The following is a 22,339-nucleotide window of genomic DNA, read 5'->3' on the forward strand; positions in this document are numbered from 1 at the left end:
ATTTTCTAGAAATGGAATTAATGGATCGAAGGGAATCAAGAAGAATGAACACTCACGGCTCTATAATTGTCATATTCCTGCCCCAAAGGCGTGTACTTACCATTTACCATCCAGTCAAATTCTCATCAACAGCCAAATTGCTTCTTAAGTCACAGTTTTGCTTTTCCCAGTGGGAGTATCTAGCAGCAGGACAGGCATCTGACCAAGGGATGATTTAGGTTTTAGAAGTCCTTGACGTGTCAGATAGTGACATTGTGACCCACTGTCCACTGCGGGTTGTCACCAGTGTTTCCTTCTACGCCCGTCCCCCAAGTTAGAGGCACGTTTCCTGACAGCAGTTCCCTTCTGCTCTCAGGCCTCTCTCCAATCTCGGCGACAGTTGTAAGAGCTTACATTTGTGTTTCTGTGTGTGAGTTTTCTAAAGTGCCTTCACGTACGTTATGTAGATAAATCTATCGGTCCGTCTTGTGAGCTAGTCCTGGGAACTCTAGGAATCTTGATATTTTAGAGTCTGTCTGACGATGCCTTTGTTGTTGTTCTTTTGCACAGATCCAGTCCTGCAGGTTCCAACACACGTGGAAGAGTAAGTTTTCTGATTTGCTGCAGCACTTCCCTTTAATTCATTTTCTATTTTATTCAATCAGTGTTTATGAAGCTAGTTGCTGGAGTACACGTATGCATAAATTTAAGGTAGAATGAGAGTGACTGAGACATAGGAAGTCTTACAGGTGCTTTGAAAGAAAGAAGCTTGTGTTGGGGAGAGGATGGTCAGTTCCCTGGGAGGCGGGGTGGGAAGGCAATGGTATTAAAAAGGCTTATTTGAGATGTAACTTAAGTCGAGTTTTGATCTTAAGCTTCCCAAGTCCTCAGGAGGGCCCAGGGGTCTTTAGATCTCTCCCTCTTCACTGTGCTTAACCGTGGAGAGGAGACAGGAACGTGACCTGCTACTAGAGTGTGTGTTTTGGAGTAAAAGTTGGATAGCACCTCCAAGAGCCTCAAATGATGCTATAAACACATTAGAGGAAAGATTCAGCAAGGGGTTTCTGAGTGACTGCATCGTAGTTCTGTCGTTAGCAGGTTAACTTTACAAAAGAGCACCTTGAACCTGCTTCCTGGGAAGCTACTGATGAAACCTTGACCCATCCCCTTGGCAGGTTCTTTCTCATGTCAAGCTTTCAGAGTCTGCTTTTACTGCCTCCTAAAAATGAATGTTTGTGGAACACCAAAGGCAGATTTGTTCTCCCTGTTTACGTACCATGCCATGCTGTTAAATATTAATTGTTGAAGTTCTATATGCAGCTGACTGGGAAACTGAAAAGCAGACTTGCTGGGTCCTTTTCACTTACTTTACCTTCATCCAGGACGCTTTGACGGAATGATGATTTAGTCTTCTGTGGTTTTGTACTGGTTTTCCTTTGTAGGTTGCTTTTCTTTCACTCTAGTATAGTACAGAGCACCAGAAGGATATTTTATTATCTGCGGGTGAAATGAAAGAGCAGTGGATGGAATTGTTTTACACACACACACACACACACACACACCCCACTCCCCCCACCTCACCAATCATGGCTTTGCATGGCTTTGGTATTTTACTCTGTGCCCTGGTCTATAATCTTTCACGGATACTTATTGCTTAACTTCTAGGCCTGCATTCCTCCCAGATCCCAACGATGGCAGCCTGTATACGCTTGGGGGCAAGAATAATGAAGGCCTGACGGTGAGTGTATTTAGCTGCTTTCTACTCCGAAGGCTCTAGACCACTGACCTTCAATTTAGCTGTGCGTTGAGATCACCTGAGAGCTTAAAAAAAAATTTCTGGGGATTCTGAATCAGGTGGTCTGGATTGGGGCCTGGGCATCAGTATCTTTTCACAGCTTCCTCAGTGAGCTTTTAAATGTACAGCTCAGAGTTCAGAAACGTTGATCTGGACCAGCAGGTTCTCATGGCTCAGCCAGCACTCAGGAGGTACTCAGCAGACACCACCAGGCTCCAGACTGGAAACCTTGCAACGACTTTCTGACCCTCAGAAACATCTGGGGGAAACCCAGTCATTACTGCCTCTCCGTGGCATTTTTCCTTTGCTAAGGCTTAGTTTAAACATCGGGATGATGGGGAAATCCACATTATTGGTTATTTAAAGTTCTGTTTACTAAAGCTCAAGAGAAATCTTTGCTTTCTTGGAGAGAAAGGTGACAGCATCGTAGAAGCAGGTATCTGTGGAACGGTTTCAAGAACACAGAATGTTCCAAAAATAAAGTATTCTGAAACAAACGTTAACCAAAAGAACTTGTCAGATGTCAGCTGTAGACTCAGAAGAATCGGTTTTATGATGAAATGCAGTTGAAACATGTGGATTGCTCTGAGTTTCTTTTCCTGGCACCTACCATAACTTCCTTTTAATACCAAAAGACCCAATTCTCTTCTGTTTTTCAGTAGAGAATTATTTGCTAGAGAAAACACCAGAACTTCTTTTCCTGCCTCAAACTCCTGTGTTGCCCATGAGTGATGACTTCTCCTTTCCCTCGAGGCTTCAGCTGGGCACCGAGGCTGCTTCTCTTCAGAATAGTCTCAGGGCTCACTCCCTCTCTGAGGAGCATTTTCTAGTCAGTCAAGCCGGCTCTGGGACAATTTTCCAAGACAGGACAATTCTTCCTGCCCGCCCCCCTTAGAATTTCAAAGATTGGTGTCATCCCCAGGAGCGCTCTGGACAAGAGACTTTGAGGGGCTTGTCAAGTAAAAGAATTCTTGTTCATAATGCCCAGAACCTGGGAGCTGAGGGCTTGTCCAAAGTGGATAGGGGAGCCTGGGGTGCCCCTTCTCCCTGGTTTCCAGTTAGGAAAACTCCCATCTACCATCAACAGTGCTCCTCCCTTTTAGCAGAATTGGGTAACAGAAACTGTGCAGTGAAATTGTAATAATTGCACAAGACTTGGTTAACTTTTTTTTTCTCTTTTCCTTTTTTTTTTTTTTTAAGAAACTTCCCTTTACGATCCCAGAGTTGGTGCAGGCATCCCCGTGCCGGAGTTCGGATGGAATTCTCTACATGGGTAAGGGTTCCTGAAACTTTGATCCCTTTTGGAAATGAACCCCAGAATCTGGGAAAGTGGCGTGTCTGAGAGAGAGGTGTAGAGTCACTCCCCCACTGGCCCTTCTGGGAAAGGTCTTTCTTGCCTCTGTTGTGCTGGTTCACGCCAGGATCAGCTGACCTATTAAGAAAGGGTTCCCCCCACTTGGGAGCAGACTTGACACCATTAGGTTACTCATTTAACAAGCTTTTAGCTGCTGTGTTGACCTACCCTTGCGATTTACAGATTGCAACTTGCAACGTACCCAGAAGCAACTGGATGAAATTTAAAGTGAATACCATCGTCTGAGCCAAGAAAGGGAAGCCAGGCTCTGCCTATTAATTATAGGGCTTTCTTAGTATTTCCTGCTATCAGAATATTGGATTAAAAACAGCACATAACAGCTTGCTTAGATAAGCTGCCTTCATACCTACAGGGGTCACATCTTCAAAGCATCAGATCAGCTGCTTTTCTTTTACCATGTTACTGCCAAAATGTCAATAAAAATGCATTTGTAACACAAATGAGAGCTGTGTTTGTCTTGAAAGCGTAGTAGTAATAATATCCTGTATTTATAAAGCAGCTTTCTCTCTGAGGAACTTAGAGTGCTTATTGCCTATTCATGCCTCGGGAGCTTTATGTGTGTTTGTGGGCCTCGAGCGCAGGCCCAAGCTGGATTTTAAGTTTTTGTCTAAGGAGACCGGGGCTCTTGCTTCCTTGCACACCTTCAGAATGAGGAAGCCCCCAGCCTGGGGATTCAGAGGAAGTGATCGGCACAGGCTTCCTCTGTCTTCTGGGCCATGCCCCGGGCCCCTCTGAACATCTTCTCACCCTCTGTGTCACTGTTTTCTGCCTGGTCTTCCAGCTCTGACCAGCAGTTCATCACTTAGGGTGCATTTAAAGTTGTGGCAGTTGGCCGATCCATCCACGAAAGTGGTAGCTGAGTTATGCAGGCTGTGATGGTCCTTGAAGTAACCCGAAGGGTGCCAAGCCAGATGGAAAGGGATCCTGGTCACAGCTGTTTGGTGATGTTTTCTCTCTGTCTTCAGATCTTTTTCATATTAAGATTTGTCTTTGAGAACGGGAAGTTGCGATCCACAGACAAGTTTCGGACGTGTGCTACCTCTGTTAGAACTAAGTGTAGCTTTAGCAATGTCTGATGCCCTGTGATCTTCCTGGCATCTTGGTACTGTGCTTCCAAGAGTCCCTTGAAATAGGAAACTTGGCTAATAAGGTAGGAAGACGCAAGAGACAAGGCTTGTCTTACAAAGCAAGCCTTACAAAACAGAGACGTGCGCATCACGGTGAAGGCATTGACCTTCAGGTGGGAGCTGTATTTATCTTGAAATCGCCGTGGTAATAATATCCTGTATTTATAAAGCAGCTTTCTCAGGAACTTACTAGGATGGTCTGGTGTATATAACCATAGGTATTGATACATATGCTTTGAGCTTTCCTCATCGTGTTGTTTGGCTATGCTGTCCCCCTGTTTAATCAGCTGAATGAGGGGAGGAGTATAGCGTGTGGCTGGGGAGTCACTTACTGGCTGGGGTCACGGTCGAGATAACTTTGGCCTCATTAGCACCAGGTTGCCACCAACTCTACTGCCCAGTCACAGGTACCAGCTAATTAGAGTTACAAACAGTAACTGTAGATCCTCTTTACATGAGGGCTCATTAGTAGGGACATTGAGATATATGAATGATGGTTACCAGGGAGACAAACCCCTGGGTACATTTCTGGATTTATATAGATCCTAGTCTATGGGAAAAGGATTGCCTTTCCAGGCCAGATTTTTCATATTTAAAGCCACTCATCAGAGCAATAAAATCTGTGAGTTATTACATTATTAGGCCTGGAGAAACTTTTATACCATGACTAGGTTATTAAGTTGTTATAAGACCCAGTGGTCCAAGAAGTTTTATTATCTCCACATTACCACTAACCTTGCCACCCTTGGAGCAACAGAGAAATGTGTTTGACATCATAAGAATTTCAGGCCTGTCCGTCAGTGCAGAGAACATCGTGGGCTGCTAGTTTGGCAAGGATGTTTTTTTTTTCCACACTGGGCGAGTGTAAATCGCAGTGTATCCTTGTGACCTTGCAGGTAAAAAGCAGGACATCTGGTACGTCATTGACCTCCTGACCGGGGAGAAACAGCAGACTTTGTCATCGGCCTTTGCGGATAGTCTCTGCCCATCAACCTCTCTTCTGTATCTTGGGCGAACAGGTAAGAAGGAACCTTTTGTCATGTACAACCTGCCTGTCTGCAAAAAAAGGACCTGAAGTAGCCTCCCCGTGGGTCTCTGCCTCCGGGCTTCATTCCCTAGAAGCTGGCCAGAACTGTCTAGTCCACACGCAGATTTACCATGTCACCCCCTTCATGAGAGCCGCCCCCCAGCCCGCTGGCTCCGCGGTGCCTGAGGGTTCCAGTCTAAACCGCACTGTAGCCCGCAAAGCCCCCTTGCTGCCGCCGCTACCTCTTTTGCCTCTTCCCCCGCCGCATCTCCCTCACTTAAACATTTCCAAGCAGGTCCCAGAATAAGCGGTGCTATTTTTTTAAACTTGGAGTAGTGGGGTCCGTCTCTACCAGGTACACACGTTCTTGCCTGTGTGGCCGGCGTCCATTCTTCCTTCCCAGCGCTGCTCAGAAGGCTCCCTCTCCGTGAAGCCTTTCCCCGCCTCGCAGCTCCCCCACTGCCCGGGGACCACGGCTCTCCGTGCTCGGCACGCACAGCCGTTCACACCGCCCACCGGTGGCCCTTTCCAGGCATCGGCAGCGCCCTCCTCCTTGGCACCACTTCCCACCTCCTCCCTCCAGAGCCCCTTCCTTCTCAACACTCATCACGACATGTTTCTAAATCATATGTGCGTATTTCCTGCCTCCCCTGCTAGACTGTCGGCTTCCTGAGGGCAGGACTTGGTTTTGTTCGCCTGCCGAGTCTCCACACCTGGCGTGTTGCTGGCACGTAGCAGGTGTTCAGAGGCTGCAGCGAGTGAATGGGTGGGGGCCTTTTCCTCCAGGGATCTGCCTTACTCATTTCACGTGTGCAGCCCCTGACCTATACCACTACTCCATAAAAACTGTGGCATGGACGGCTAAAATAGAGCTAAAAGGGGAAGCAAGCAAGAAAACATTTAGAATGGAAAGATTATACCCAAAACCTAAGATGCAGTCATTACAACTGAGCACTAAACTTAGGTCTAAGCATTCAGGTAGCCAAGGCCTTAAAAAAAAGAGAGAACCTTCCTTCAGGTGCTGTGGAAAACAGTGCTTTTCTAAAAATGAGTGAGACTAATAATCTTGGGCCCTAGAGGCTGGCTGAGCTCTCCTGTAATCACAGGGGAGGGTCTCTGTGAAACTGCAGGACTCTCCACTCACCCCCAACCCCCATAACTATCAAGTATTCCAACTGTAGTGGCCACTTAGGGTTTGTTGGTTGGTTTACTGTGTCCATCAAGTAAAGCCTTACAGTGGTCCCACCTTCACCCAGGAATAAACATTGCTTGGTTCTCAGGTAGAATTGCGGTGTCTGAGGGAATCGGGCTATTCTCTGGCGTCCGGTGGCGTGTGTGTGTGTGTGTGTGTGTGTGTGTGTGTGTGTGGGCGTGTAATGCTATCTGTTGTTTCCATTATCTGTCTCTGCATAACAGACCACCCTAACTTAGCGGCTTCCAACACCAACATTTTACTGCTCACAAGTCCATGGGCTCAGCAGGGATGGATGGCCTCCACTCCACAGGCTATTGGCTGGGCTCACTCAGATGTCTGGGACCTTGGTTCAGCTCCATGCAGATAGCCTGGACTTCTTTACATGGCAGCTGGGTTCTCCTCTTGAGTAAAAGTGGACGTTGCAGGAATTCCCTGGCGGTCCAGTGGTTAGGACTCTGCGCTTTCACTGCTGAGGGCCTGGGTTCAATCCCTGGTCTGGGAACTAAGATCTCATAAGCGGTGAGGCACGGCCAAAAAAAAAAAGTGGACGTTACAATACCTCTAAGGTCTGGGCTCAGAAGTCCTGGAATTTCACTTCCACTGCAGCCTGTTGGTCAAAGCAAGTCACGGGGCCAGCCCAGAACCAAGGGGTAGGGAAATAGACTCAGCCTCACAGTGGGAAGACTGTCACATAAGGTACAGGGATGGGGGAGCATTGATGGTGGTGATCTTTTCAGACCTTCCACCACAGGCTTCCCTCTGGTTGCAATAATTCACAACCCTCCTACATGCAGAATATACTCACCCCTTCCCAAGACTCCCCAAGTCCAGCCACAGCATGGGGCTCAAAATCCAGCAGCTTGTGATCTGTATCTGGTTTGGAAGTGGGCGAGGCTTCTGATCTGGAGACCTGTGAATCAAAGGAGACACATTATCTCCCCTCCCACATAGACACAGATAGGAGAGTTGCACTGGATACTCCCCTTCAACAAGGGAGGGAAGGATAGACACACAGCCGTCACTGGTGCTTAGTGACTCTGGAATCCAGCCGGGCACATGTTTTCAGGTTCCCCTACTCTGAAGGCAGGGAAGATTCCTTGATTAGGGCCCACTCTTGCCCTCTGGAATTGGTTCCCCAATACATTGTTCTCAGCAGCCTGGTCCTTCCCTCTGAGAAGTCCTTTCTTTTCCTTAAGAAACAGTGAGGGTTTTGTAGCTTTCTCAATCTGTTCCTTGTCCATTGAAAGTTGGGGATAAAGAGGACTTTTTTTTTTCCCCCATTTTTGACTGTCTCTGTTTTTTTGGGTCCATGCTGGTATCACTCCCTTAAAAATCTTCGTGGGCTTCCCATGTGTCAAATTATAGTCTACTCCATTAGATATAAAGCCATACCCACAAATCTCTCTACTTTGAGGTATGGGACAGCACTCTCACGGTTCTTAGAACCCTCTTACCTAGCAGAGGGTCTATGTAGGACCACCTTAAATCTTTCTGAGGCCTCAAAGGAGGGCCTTACAGCCTCATCTTTGATTTGATCTTGACCCCAGAGCCATTTTTTATTGGTAGCACCTGAACCTGATCTTTGCCCTAAGGCCATTTTTCACATTGAGAATCTTTTCCAGCTAGGGCATCAGTCCTGGACCCTGTATAGTTCCTCTAGATTCAGCTTGAGAACTGAATGGTTTCTTCTTTAGCTTATCTGCCTTGCGTCGTCCCATACGCAGTTAAGAGAAACCACTTGGTGGGTTCTGCATTCCGCCTGGAAATCTCCTTAGACAGATCCACGAGTTTATTAGGTACTTTCCTTCTGTTTTCCAAGTTACTGCAAGAAGTACTTCTACTAATTGTGTCGCCACTACCTAACCTGGACCATCGTTTTCAGCTTCCAGCAGCAGTTTCCTTACTGCTCTTCTAGCCTCCATCTGCCACCCGGTCCCAAGGTCAATGCTACACGTTATAGGTTTTTGTTACGGCACCATCCCACATCTGGGTAACAATTTCTAATCTCAGCTGTCTATTGCTATACTGTATAATAAACCACCCGAAAACTTAAGTGGCTTAAAACAACACCAAGACATCGCTCGTGATCCTGTGAGTCTCGAGTTCAAGGGCACAGCGTGGGCGGCCTGCCTGTGCTCCACCTGCTGTCAGCCAGGTTCGCTCCTGCGTCTGGGACTCCAGTCTTCCTCCACGTGGCCCGTCTCTCTCCACATGGATGGCCTGGGTTTTCTTACACACCATTTAGGGAGGATTCGTCTGTTATAATTTAGATGAGGTCAGCACCCCCGCAGGTGCCGTGGCCCCTCCAGGTAACGGGCTGGTGTGTGTTCCCCAGAGTACACCATCACCATGTACGACACCAAAACCCGCGAGCTCCGGTGGAACGCCACCTACTTCGACTACGCAGCTGCTCTGCCCGAGGACGACGTGGAATATAGTAAGTTCCCCCAGCACCTCGGTGGCTTGGTGAGGTCGGGCGGGTATTTGTGACCTGTGGGGAAACGAGGGCTCCAGAAAGCTGCATTTTCTTTTTAGACACTCTTGGTCACCAGGTTCTGGACTTCCGTGAACTCGTAGTAAATACTTCAGTAGTCAGTGTTGAAGGCAGGGGCCTGGGCGAGAAGTGTGGAGGGAACCCAGATAAAATGGTGGCGAGTTTAGCCCGAGAGGAGGGAGGGCACACTTTGTTGAGTCCCTCCGTGTCCCAGAAGGAAGTAACTACAAGCCCATGGGCAGCAGAAGCAGAATTAAACATCAGCTTGTGACATAAAAGCCAGTTTTCCCATCTTAACACTGGTACCCGAAAATCTGACAGACCTCCTCTGCGGTCACACGTGGGCAGTGGCAGTGGTCAGCCCGGACTTTCAGCTTGCTCGGTAGTTTGAAATGATTGCTGTCAGATGCCAGATTCATAGGCTCTCCATTGCTTCCTTTCTTCTCAGCAGTTGAATCCCACTAATTGAATCGAATGCTATTACCAAGTGAAGAAAGAACATTACCACGTGAGAGAGTGACCCTGTCTTATATTTATAAACCCGGCAGCTCTCAGTGTCTTGCTATCGTAGGGCCTGAGAGAGTTCGCTGGAAGCCAGTGGAGCTGTCTGGAGGCGATCTGAGAACACTCCAGAAGGCTTGTTTCCTCTAGCTGAGTGGCTGCAGCTTGCCAGGGGAGTGGAGGATGTGGTCACAAGCTGGTGAGACTCGACACGCTATGTTTATCTGATCTGTACAGAAATGTCCCACTTTGTGTCCAATGGCGATGGGCTGGTGGTGACCGTGGACAGCGAATCTGGGGACGTCCTGTGGATCCAAAACTACGCTTCCCCCGTGGTGGCTTTTTACATCTGGCAGCGGGAGGGCCTGCGGAAGGTGGTACACATCAACGTCGCTGTGGAGACCCTGCGCTACCTGACCTTCATGTCGGGGGAGGTGGGGCGCATCACCAAGTGGAAGTACCCGTTCCCCAAGGAGACGGAGGCCAAGAGCAAGCTGATGTGAGTCGGGGACTCAGGGCAGAAGGGGGCGGCTGTGGCCCTGGTGTTCTGGTGCTGTAGCAGCGGTGAGCCGTACCGTGACCTGAGGACCGGGGCTCGGGGCCGGCGTCCCTGAAGCCGTGAGGAACATAAAGAGGCAAGAACGGCTTGTTCTGAAACCTCAGAATCTAAGAACTGGACACCCCTGGATGCTTCAGATTCTCCAATAGTAAATAAATTAAAATTATGGGTGGGAATAGGAGAGAGACTGCCTTGTCTACCTGTAGTACAATCTGGATCTATCTCAGGTGGTGGGAATATGAGAGACGTATTTATTTTTTAACTCTCTGTTATTTTCTAAAAATTTACTGTAAGTCGTGTTTGCTTTAAAAATCAAGACCAAAGTGTTAGGGGGTGTGTCTAAGACTCAGCAGGCTCGTGTTCTCCATCCCCACCTGTGAATAGCCTGTAACTCGGTCACTTAGCCTTGCTGGGCCTCAGCTGCCCACTTTGCCGAGCCGTGGAGGAGATCGGGTGAGTGTGAAATGTTCTCTGAATTTACGGCACCGTTCAAATGTAAGGTGGTTTGCAGAGAGAGGTTTAGAGAATTCAGCAGGTGACCCAGCCCAGACTGGCTACTGATAGTAACCAGCAGGGTCTGGATGTGCAGCCTCGCGTTGACAACCACGGACAAAGCCAGATCCCCTCCCCTCCTCGAAGCCCCTACCAGGAACCCGCTGGAAGTCTCGCCGGGTTTGGGATTTCCTGTGCGTCCCCTGGATAAGAGCAGTTGACGCTCTCAGGGCTTCTGTAAAACCTCTAGAATCTTTAGGAACCACAGGACACTACAGTGGGGATTCTGGTGGCAGCTCAGTTATCAAAGCACCCTGGTCGGGCCGTCTTGGAGGCTGTGCCATGGTTACAAGCCTCCAGTCTCTCCCGGGTGATCGTTGCTCGTGGTCCTTTCCTCAGGCTGTCGCGGGAGTGAGCTAGCGCAGCCCCGCCATTTGCAGATGAGGAAACCCCGGCTGGCAGGCAGGTGGCCTGTGCACGCTTCGAAGGCATCAGTGACAGCGGGCCCCGCAGTCCCGCTATCCTGGTTCCCAGGGCAGTACCCTGTCTTTACACCCCCATGGCCCAGAGATCCTCAGGGGTTAATGTGCTTCCTCCTAGGAGTGGGATTCAGGGCTGTGATTCTTCTCTCCAAAGAGCCCCCTTTTGTGGGGTCCAGAAATTCAATGACAGTGGAATGCATGTATCTGTTTGTCTCCTAGGCCCACCCTGTATGTGGGGAAATACTCTACCAGCCTCTACGCTTCCCCCTCAATGGTACACGAGGGGGTCGCCGTTGTGGTGAGTCCACTGTGTGGGGCGGGGGGCTCATAAATGCAGCCTCCGAAACAGTCCTGTGCCATTTTAGCAACGAACGAATGAATTACATATGAACATCCTGTGAGCTGAGGATGCAGGATGCAGATCTTAACACCCTCAGAAACAGTTCCTACGTGTACCACGTCTGTCAGTACCTCATGAGAAGAGATGCACCTGACTAAAGCAGCCTCCTAAGCCTAGGAAGCCCCGGTTACTCCCCTTGGCTTTCAGGTTCAAGTCTAGACTCCCCAGCTGGGGTTCACGCTCCCCTCAGCCAGCCCCGCAACACCCATCCACTGCCACACGGCTAGTGTCCCTGTGGGGCTGCACTGTCCATCCTCTCCCTGAGTTCCGAGAGTTCCCTTGTTCAAGCTGCGCCTCACACCTCAGAAGCTCTCCCGTGTTCCTTTTTTCCTCTTCAAATCCTGTCCATCCTTTCGTGACCGGTCCAGCCTCCTGGGACCTCGCCAGGTTGCCTCAGGCGCTCAGTCTCTGAGTGTCTGAGGCATCACAGTCCCGGCCGCCATTTTGGTCCTTATGACGTTTGAACTGATTGGTTGGCATCTCCTGTCTTCACAGTGAGTCAGTCCTCTGCTCCCGTGTAAGGGCAGCGCCTGCCTGGGTCCAGCGGTGCCCGAGCCAGCACCGGGCTCATGGCTGGAGCTTTCCCACCCTGGTCACTTGGATCATGTGTAACTCCTTCACTTATATCTGCTTCTCACAGTAGCCTCTTGGAATTCCACACACACCCTTCCTGATTCCCAGTTCCCACATTTAAAGAGATGTCCACGTTTAAAAAGACGTCCGAGGGACTTCCCTGGTGGTCCAGTGGTTAGGACTCCGCACTTCCACTGCAAGGGGCACAGGTTCAATCCCTGGTCGGGAAACTAAGATCCTGCGTGCTGCGCGGTGTGGCCAAAATAAATACATAAATAAGAGACATCGGAATTTTATTTTATTTATGTATTTATTTTTTAAAATATTTATTTATTTATTTGGCTGTGCCAGGTCTTAGTTGCAGCATGCGAGATCTACTTCCCTGACCAGGGATCGAACCTAAGCCCCCTGCATTGGGAGCTCGGAGTCTTAACCACTGGACCACCAGGGAAGTACCCCGAATTTTCAGTTCAGCGTTGTCACGTCCTGAGGGAGGGGCTGCTCCTGCCCAGTCTTGGGGCCTTGGAGTCCTGCTCTGCCTTCCTGACCAGGCCCACAGTAGGACCGCGTGCTTAGGACAGTTGCAGGCACACTGCTGTCCACATGGGCACCCCCAGCCTCACTCCAGTCTGTCTTCCCAGCCCCGAGGCAGCACCCTTCCTTTGCTGGAAGGACCCCAGACCGACGGTGTCACCATCGGGGACAAAGGGGAGTGTGTGATCACACCCAGCACGGACCTGAAGTTCGACCCTGGGCTCAAGGGGAAGAGCAAGCTCAACTACCTGCACAACTACTGGCTGCTCATCGGTAAGAGCTGGCTCCTCGTGGCCGTGGTGCCGCCGTGCTGCCTCCTGGTGGCCAAGAGCCGACATTGCTAGTTAACAGTCCTCAGCTCTGTGCTCAGTTCATGTCCAAGTTGGTCTTTCAGACCTTGGAATATTTCACCCCCAAGGAAAATAAACAGGCTAGCTGTGTTACCAAGTCAGTTCTCAAAAATCATTTGTCTAATGTACCAAAACTCCAGTACTAAATAGTGTAAACTTTGTGCAGTGACCTGACACATGTTGGATGTCTGGGGCGTGCCGGGCACTGGCAGTCAGCATTCTAGGATATTTCCTTATTTCTCACAGTGACCCTGTGCAAGGTCAGCACCCTTGGTATATCCACGTAGAGTTAAGAAAACAGGCAGTTTCTGTGGAAGGAGTCACTTGGGAGTTGGTGTGGGCGTGGGCAGGAGGGGCTGGGGAAGGAAAGGGTGGAAGACCCAGGACGGATTGAGGGTGGTGAAGGGTTGGAGGCTGGACTTGGGTGCAGAAGTCCCGGGTGTGTGGGGTGGTCCCTTTTTTTTTTTTTTAATATTTATTTATTTATTTGGCTGTGCTGGGTCTTACTTTCGGCACGTGGGATCTTAGTTGTGGCATGTGAACTCTTAGTTGCGGCATGCATGTGGGATCTGGTTCCCTGACCAGGGATTGAACCTGTGCCCCCTGCATTGGGTGTGTGGAGTCTTATCCACTGGACCAGCAGGGGAGTCCCCTGGGGTGGTCCCTTTTTCCTTCTCTTCCGTTTCTGCCACCATCAGTGATAAGAAGTTGAGACGACACCGGAAGGCAGCGAGTGTGACCGATGCAGGCAGAGGTGACAGGAGCTGTGTGTCTGGCAAGTGTCCCCAGTAATTAGAGCAGGACGGAGTTTTCTTGACCGGATTTGCCTTTCCAGTGCGGCAGCCCCCTCCCCAATTCTGCCGTCTCCCAGCGCCAGAGGTGGGGAGAGGTGGGGATGCAGCCCCGAGGTGCTGCTGGAGCACGCAGGCGCTAATGAGCTTTGTCCTCCCCATTCTCTCCCGGTGCGGTGGTGCTCGGTGGTGTTCCGTGGTGCTTGGTGGTTGCTCGGCGCTCGTGTCGACTGGGACCAGGGCAGAGAGAGGTCAGGCCTGGGGGCGCCGGGAAAGGGGTGTGGAGCCGCCTGGGAGACTGTAGGGCCAGGAGGCAGCCAGGCGGTGGCATCTGGATGGGGGTGTGTAACTGGGCATCACAGGGAGGAAGGAAACTGGATGTCCTGGAGCCCCGATCGATCGCTTTGTAGTCGTCCAGGCCTTGTTGTCTTTTGTTCATCCTGACTCCTTACAGCTGTTTTTCTTCTGGTTATTATTTTTACCAAATAATGGGCAGAGGAGGTAACAAAATACTTCTACCCTTTTTTGAACAGAATTAGTTCGGAAAGTGTGGGTGAATGGGCCCAAAGTGGAGGAAAAAAAGAACTGATGGGCAGAGGCCATTAAAATCACAGGGCCGCTTAGTTTTACAAAGCAGTTAAGGGATACATTGTCTACCAGTGATTACGAAGTGAAAAAATTTTGGAAACTAAGGAAATGTGTGAGACCAAAAAAAATCCAGAAAAAGTCTTCATGGCTCAGTTGCAAAATGATATCCTTTTATTTTATTTATTTATTTTGGCTGCACCTTGCGGCATGCAGGATCTTTCGTTCCCCAACCAGGAACTGAACCTGTGCCCCCTGCAGTGGAAGCGCAGAGTCTTAACCACTCATTTGCCAGGGAAGTCCCGAAATGAAATCCTTTTAAAATGGAAAGGTTTTCCAAGTAAGAAAACTGAGAAACCCGACAAGGTATAAAGAAGTAATTAGGGATGTACCCCACAGTTCGGAAAGCCCTTTTGAGAAACTTCACAGCTGGTCATTTCTAAATAAGGTAGTGGGACTGAGTGATAATTTTGTGTAGACTGAGGGCCACGGGTAAAAGGATATGTCCTCTGATTTGGTGATTGTGGACGACATTAAGGATATCCTCACATTCGCCTTAATCTTGAAAATAAGACGAGTTCTCCAGGCTTGAGTGGTGTGGTCTATGGGTTACCCCAGAGCAGTGGCCCTAACCTGGGGTGCTCTTGGCTCCACCTGGGACCTACGTCAGATAGACACGCATGACCCCTGGAGCTCCTGATCCAGGAGGTTCACGGCAGGGCCTGTGCTTTCAGCTCTGGAGCCTGGACATTATTGGATGGTGATAGATACATCACTAAGACCAGGTTCTGTTTGTACAGAAGTGTTTCAGGAGCTCATGATTACATTTATAGCACAGCCGGTTCAGGGTGCGCTCCAAGATATTGCTAAAGGCCCCACTACAGGGGAGGCCTGCTTACAAAGACTACAGGACGAAGAGGGGATTCGGGCTAACCCCTTCTGGTGCAGTGTGTTGGGAGGTGCCCTGCCAAGGGGTGGGACTTGGAGCTCTTAGAGCAGCAGGCGCTGCAGTGCAAGGTGGTGTGTGGAGGGGACCCCTCATTGCTCTTAGCGAGACGGTCTCCTGTTAGTGAGCCTCAGAGGTACCTGGAGAGACTCCTGGTCAGATCCCTGGGCCCCACCAGCAAGTGCGATTCAGAGGTGTGAAGCGGGCAACCAGTTCAGGATATCCCGCCGTCTCAGCATTCCTTGGAAGACAAGGGGAACTTGGTGGTGGCTCAAAACAAACTTAGGCTTCCGTTAGCGAACAGTGTTATGGTACAGATAGAGAACTGACCCAGAGAGAGAGAGTTCAGGGGGCTTTCTCCAGATGAGAAATGTATGTAGCTCGGACTAGTTCTTGTTTGTTTTTGTCTTGGAAATACATACCATACGATCTTTGATAGGTTTGGGAGAACAGAGGACAGAGGTGAGACTGGAATTGAGGGGAGATCTGATTGCTGTGAGAGAACAGAGAAGAAAGCAGTCAGGGTGCCGAGAGCCCAGCTTGAGAGAGTGACTGGCTCTTCTGGGCGGTGTGTGGAGTCGTTTAACTTCAGAACTAAAGAGATCGTCCAGCCGTATCAAATATCGTTGCTTTTATTTTATTTAGCTCTGTCCCTCGCACACAGTAGATGCTCAATAAACGTGTAATGAATGACTGCTAGGCAGCCTTAGAAATAGTTGTGTGGGGAACAGTGAAGGAACAAACAGGGACCCGGGATCCCCAATCCATCCAGCAAACGTGCTGTCTTCTGAATAATTCACTTCCCAGGAGGGAAGCTCGTGTTTAGGTAGTGGGACTAGAACTCCACCTGTGCGATTTAAACACCAAGATGGGGACTTGGTACCCTTAGTGGAGTGATGTGACAGGGGTCAGCGTTGAAGGGACAACTCCTTGAGCTTTTTTTTGGGGGGGGGCAATATCTTTTTTGATAAATTTATTTTATTTATTTTTTTTTGGCTGCGTTGGGTCTTTGTTGCTGCATGCAGGCTTTCTCTAGTTGCAGTGAGCGTGGGCTACTCTTCGTTGCGGTGCACGGGTTTCTCACTGCGGTGGCTTCTCTTGTGGAGCACGGGCTCTAGGCACATGGACTTCAGTAGTTGTGGCATGAGGACTCAGTCGTTGTGGCACACAGGCTTAGTTTCCCCGCGGCATGTGGGATCTTCCCGGACCAGGGCTTGAACCCGTGTCCCCGGCATTGGCAGGCGGATTCTTAACCACTGTGCCACCAGGGAAGCCCCTCCTTGAGCTTTTGATGAAGCTTCATAGTGCCTCACAGTGTACGGCCTTGATTAGGGATTATCCACACGAGCCTTGCTCTGAACGTGTCCTGGACATCCCGATCCCTCTCGTGACAAGGACACTTCTTTGCTCCTTGTTGTGAGATTCAGAATACTGCACTAATGCCATTGAGGAATAAAAGTTCTGTCTTGACGGAATTTCTCTTGTCACTGCCTCCCGCTCTTTCTCACTTTACAAATGTGAGCGTCTGCATCGTGGGCCCCTCACTGGGGAGTGATGGTTGCTTAAGCTTAGTGGGTCAAGCGCAACCACTGTGTGGAGAAACTGTTCTCATGAGAGGTTGTGCTTCCTCTCACAGGACACCACGAGACCCCACTGTCTGCATCTACCAAGATGCTGGAGCGATTCCCCAACAATCTGCCCAAACACCGGGAAAATGTGATTCCTGCTGACTCAGAGAAAAAGAGCTTTGAGGAGGTGAGTGGGGAAGTGGACAGTCAATTGGTGGCCCCTCGTGTCAGGTGCTGGGGGATAAGGCATTTGTCCTGCCTTTATAAATTTATTTATTATTTATTAATTTATTTTTGGCTGCGTTGGGTCTTTGTTGCTGTGCGCGGGCTTTCTCTAGTTGCGGCGAGTAGGGGCTACTCTTCGTTGCGGTGTGCGGGCTTCTCATTGCGGTGGCTTCTCTTGTTGTGGAGCACGGGCTCTAGGCATGCAGGCTTCAGTAGTTGTGGCTCGCGGGCTCTAGAGCGCAGGCTCAGTAGTTGTGGCGCACGGGCTTCGTTGCTCCGTGGCATGTGGGATCTTCCCGGACCAGGGCTCGAACCTATGTCCCCTGCATTGGCAGATGGATTCTTAACCACTGACCACCAGGGAAGCCCTGTCCTGCCTTTAGAGCCTGCAGTCCACTCAGGAGGGGAGAGTGGTACACGGGAATCCACAGCAAACAAAGTGCTGAGGACTGACAGGGAGGAAGGGGGCTTCCGGGAGGCTGTGGGAGAGGCAGGGGGCACTGGAGGGGAGCATGCAGAGGTAAAGGCCTGGAGGGGGGCTAACCCTGCATGTCCAGCTCTGGGGCTGAGGAGACAGCCTGACTGCATCCAAGGATGTCCAGTGGGGAATGGGGGGCAGGGGATGGGATCACATGGCTACAGAGGAACCGTATTCCAAGCTGGGCAGCAAGCGAAGAGCTGACAAAGAGAGCAGGTGGGGAGACTGAGGTTTTCTGAAGCCAGGCATGGCCTGTTGAAAGTGGCCTGCTTGGCGGGGACCCAGGGCACCCACAGAATGGGTGTGGAGTAGCGGGGAGGCCCTGGCCCAGGCCGCCCTCCTAAGCCCCGGGAGATAGCCTGCTGTCAGGGTCTCAGCTGGAGGCAGACGGCCAGCCAGGCTAGCATGATTCGAGGGGAGTTTTCGTTCACACTGTGGGCAGTTCTGGGGTTCTCGGAGCGTACTTGGGCCTGAAGCGTGTGGGGAGGGAGTGGATCGGGCCCCAGACCAGGAACCTGGAGCTTCAGATGAGACGCGCGGCAGCCCCACAGAACTCCAGCTCTGTCTCATCTGCTGGTGTCCTTGCCGGAAACTGGGGGCAGGGAGCCCATCGCTTTGCCCAGGTGGGCAGCCTTCTGGGGCACGGAGCAGGTGGGGAGGCTGGAGGGTGGCTGTGGGAGCCGGGCTGGGGGTCCGGCCATTCGGGCTTGGCGGCTCCTGCAGCCCTGCTGTGTGGTCCCGGCCTGAGAAGGGGCCGTGGGCAGGGTCAGAGGAGCAGGGGAGCGGCTGGCTGATGTGAGGGCTGTGATGGCGTCAGATTCGCATTAGAGATTTAGATTTTATCCAGAGAGAAAGGAGAAGAAAATCACATGGATGTTTAAGATTCCCAGGTGCGCTGAGTTGTCCCTCATCTCTGGAGGGAGCCAGGTTGGAGATAGCACTGGCGCCCTAAAATCTTGATCTGATTTTGATCTGATTAAAGCCAAGCATATTTGTTATTGAACACTTAGAAGATAATAAAAGTTTAAAGAAGAAAATTAAACAATACCCGTAACCGAACACCCAGAGATGGCTGTAGTTGAGATTTTCCTGTTTAATCGTTTAATCCTTTAAAAGTCCGTGAAAATACTCTGAGGTGCATTTATCTGGTAATAAGACTAACTTTTTAAAACAAACACACGTGAGCAAATGTAACTAAATGAGTGTTGTCTCTGGTCACGTGCTCAGCAAACATTCCTCAGCTGCCACCAGCCACGGGAGCCCCCCCCCCCTGCCACGCCCTGTGGGAGGGGCTGCAGGAGAGGGAGGCAGGGCACTGCGTTAGTCTGGGCCGTGAGAATTGTGAGCGTGTGGGATGCCAAGGAGGCTGTGTGTCCATTTCACCAGGCAAGTGATAATGGCACACCTGGAACAGTAGATGTTTGAGAACAAATCAATGCATTTTTCTTGAAGCCCTAGAGATTCTGAGGCACTTCGGCAGAAGCTCCACTTTACCTGAGTTAATTTTGGGCTCTAACAGAGGGTTCTGATGCTTTTTAAAAACTTTGAAAAATAGTGGACTGTTTGAATATGTGATTTTGTGTTTGGAGTTGCACTGAAAGTTTACAAACAACATAAGAAAGCTGCTTTATTACTTTATAGCTGTGTGTGCGCGCATGTGTGTGTGTGTGTGTGTGTGCGGTTTTCCTTTTTAATGTGAAATGCTGTTACCAAATTGACTACCAACCTTCCGCCAGACTTGTTACCTATGATTTCAGAGTTCCCCCAAACATCAGATCTACCATGAAAGGATGTTTTTGCCTTTAATAAGGATTTTCAAAAGAATATAGTATCTGAAGGCACTTTCAGAAGTGTTTCTCTAAAAACCGTTTTTGAGTAATGATACTATCACTGCAAGAGTGCATAGCCTCCCAAGGCAGTTGCTTTGAAAAAGGCAACAATTATCTGGTTTTGTGGTCTTTGGGTGGGCTTTAAAAAAGTCCAGCATGTTTCACAGCATAGTCATTCCTCGTAAATAGTCATGGTAAATGACTCGTAAATAGTCATTGCCTCTCTTTGTTGTTTGGCTCATTTATATCTGACTAGAAATTTTGCAGTGATGTCGCCACTCTCTCCCTTGCAAGGTTATCGACCTGGTTGACCAGACTTCAGAAAACGCACCCACCACAGTTTCTCCAGATGTGGAAGAGAAGTTCGCTCATGTCCCACCCAGGCCCGAGGCCCCCGTGGACTCCATGCTCAAGGACATGGCCACCATCATCCTGAGCACCTTCCTGCTCATTGGCTGGGTGGCCTTCATCATCACCTACCCCCTGGTAAAGCTCCACTCCTTCCCTTTCCCCTCCCACGTGTTTCTGAACCTTTGCCCATCACCCGATGTTAGTGAGGTCCAGACAAAGGCGGCAAAGAAGCAAATACATTTCTTTTCCCACTTAAAAGTCAATATTGGCTTATCTTCAAAAACATTGTAATTAAAGAGACACTCACTTCTCAGGAAAGGACAGTTTTGTACCTACATCTTATAGTTTGACTGTAAAAACTGATTTGGAAACCTTGCTTGCAAATCATTTTAAAAACTGTATTTTCTTTTTTTAAGACTACGCATAATACATGAAAATCTGTTATTAAACTTTCCTCCCTTAAAAACCGTCTGTTTAGGGACTTCCCTGGCGGTCCAGTGGTTAAGACTTTGCCTTCCAGTGCAGGGGGTGAGGGTTTGATCCATGGTCAGGGAGCTAAGATCCCACATGCCTCACAGCCAAAAAAACCGAAACATAAAACAAAAGCAATATAGTAACAAATTCAATAAAGACTTTAAAAATGGTCCACATTAAAAATTTTAAAAATCTTAAAAAAAAAAAAAAGAAACCTGCCTGTTAGAGACATCAGATAGAGTGAGAAAGGCAGCACGGTTATTCCTTCAACTTTCTAGTTGGAAATAAGTGGCTAAAATTACATAGTTGAGTAGGTTGTGGGTTGGATAAAATATTCTGGAGGAATAGTCTTTCTTTCTTTCTTTCTTTTTTTGCCTCACCACACAGCTAAAGCTAACAGTATCTTAGTTCCCCGACCAGGGATTGAACCTGGGTCCTCGGCAGTGAGAGCACAGAGTCCTAGCCACCGCACCACCAGGGAATTCCCTGGAGAAACATTCTTTCATCAAGATGCTTGGAGCATTGAAACCTTACCACCTCAGAACACAAGTGCTCCAAAAGCTCACATCCCCGTGGAGGAATGAGGATGACAAGCCCTTTGTGGCATTTTCCATTTGTCAAAATGTGTCCACCTGCATTGTTTTTTTTTTTTTAGCCTCACCCAGTTCTTATTCTTATCTATCCCCTACCCACAAATAAAGAAACTTGACTCTGGGAAGTTAAATAACTTTCCCAAGGTAACTCAGCTAGTAGATGGAATTTCCAGGATTACAACCCAAGTTGAAAGAAAGAGAGCGAGATCTCTAGAAAATTCCCAGGCGGGTGTTGGCTACACACCCATCCCTGCAGCCACCTTCCCACGCATGGGGTAGTAATTAATAATCACAGGTCGCTGCCACTTCAAAGTATGATGGAATGAATTGTACAGACTAAATGAGAAGAGTGTGGGGTGTGGGGAAGGCAGCATGATGAAATGGGAGTGGGACCTCGGCCAGGCTCCCTGTGTTTCAGCCCCGCTCTGCCACATCCTGGCTGTGCAGCTGTGGGCAGATGGCCAGGTGGCCCCGAGCCCCAGTGGCGTCCCCGCCTCTGCACTGCTGGTGATCTGTGCACCAACCTCTGTCATGTGCACGGCCATGGTAGACAGCAGGCCTGGGTCTTCCCTGTGTCCACCACACTCTCAGCCACCTGGTACCCATTCTTCCTGTTTGGTTTCACTCTTCCAACAATTCCCAGACTTTTGTGGATTTTTTTTTTTTTTGGCCGCACCTTGGGGCATGCAGGGTCTTAGCTCCCCGACCAGGGGTTGAACCCGCACCCTCGGCAGTGAAAGTGTGGAGTCCTAACCACTTGACCGCCAGGGAAGTCCCCCACACTTTCATAAAAGTCCCAGAATTGTAGAGTTGACTGGAACCCCCTCCATCTGGCCCAGCCCTCCACCTCCAGTGGAATCCCTCCTCTGCTGCCCCTGAAGGGCCCCTCCAGCTGGGGGATGGGCTGTACTGGGAAGTCTAACTGGCAGGAAGAGCTCCGATCGCTCTGCCCCCCCGCGGCCTTCTCACTGGTCTCATCCTGCCCCGTGGGGTCACCTCAAGCGTCCCCTCTTCCTCCGCCGCAGGAGCCTGCCCCGTCCCGCCCGCTTGCGCGCTGGGCGCCGGGCTGCACTGGCCGGGGTGTGGGTTTCTCTTCCCAGAGCAGACGTCAGCAGCGGCAGCTCCAGCACCAGCGGTTTCAGAAGGAACTGGAGAAGATCCAGCTCCTGCAACAGCAGCAACTGCCCTTCCACCCACCTGGAGACGTCGCAGCCCAGGACACCGACCTCCTGGACTCGTGCGGACAGTACTCGGAGAGCTCGGCCACCAGCAGCCCCAGCACGTCCCCCAGAGTCTCCAACCACTCGCTCCACTCCAGCGGCTCCACCTCCAGGGCCGCCACCGGCCCCTTCCCGGAGCAGGATGACGAGGGTAAAGCGAGTTGCCATTTTGGTGCCGCCTTCTCTTTCGCGGGAGCACGACCTGAGGACCGTAAAGCCCCATGCCCTTCCTGGGGGTCTCCACGGGATTACGAAGTGCTGTTCCCAAGGGTTCACCGAGGTCTCACCTCCCCTCCCCCCCCCACTCCGGGGGCGGGGCTTCTGACCCATCCCGAGGCCTCTGCCCCGCAGAGGGAGCCACCGTGGCCCTCCCTCCATCTTGCTGCACAGAGGGCT

At 50.2% G+C, this 22,339-nt stretch overlaps 1 protein-coding gene across 1 annotated transcript in view; it reads left to right on the forward strand.

The window, feature by feature from the left end:
- Positions 1-22,339, forward strand: part of ERN1 (endoplasmic reticulum to nucleus signaling 1) — a 51,784-nt gene that overhangs the window by 18,966 nt on the left and 10,479 nt on the right. Inside the window, exons 3-13 of the mRNA XM_065897957.1 lie at positions 550-583; positions 1,645-1,717; positions 2,975-3,047; positions 5,173-5,295; positions 8,834-8,935; positions 9,731-9,992; positions 11,246-11,324; positions 12,641-12,806; positions 16,842-16,960; positions 19,600-19,791; positions 21,824-22,094. Of these exons, the coding sequence (XP_065754029.1) occupies positions 550-583; positions 1,645-1,717; positions 2,975-3,047; positions 5,173-5,295; positions 8,834-8,935; positions 9,731-9,992; positions 11,246-11,324; positions 12,641-12,806; positions 16,842-16,960; positions 19,600-19,791; positions 21,824-22,094 (1,494 nt within the window). The remainder of the gene's footprint in view (positions 1-549; positions 584-1,644; positions 1,718-2,974; positions 3,048-5,172; positions 5,296-8,833; positions 8,936-9,730; positions 9,993-11,245; positions 11,325-12,640; positions 12,807-16,841; positions 16,961-19,599; positions 19,792-21,823; positions 22,095-22,339) is intronic.

This window comes from Phocoena phocoena, chromosome 19 (genome assembly GCF_963924675.1).
Source record: "Phocoena phocoena chromosome 19, mPhoPho1.1, whole genome shotgun sequence".
Lineage (NCBI taxonomy): Eukaryota > Metazoa > Chordata > Mammalia > Artiodactyla > Phocoenidae > Phocoena > Phocoena phocoena.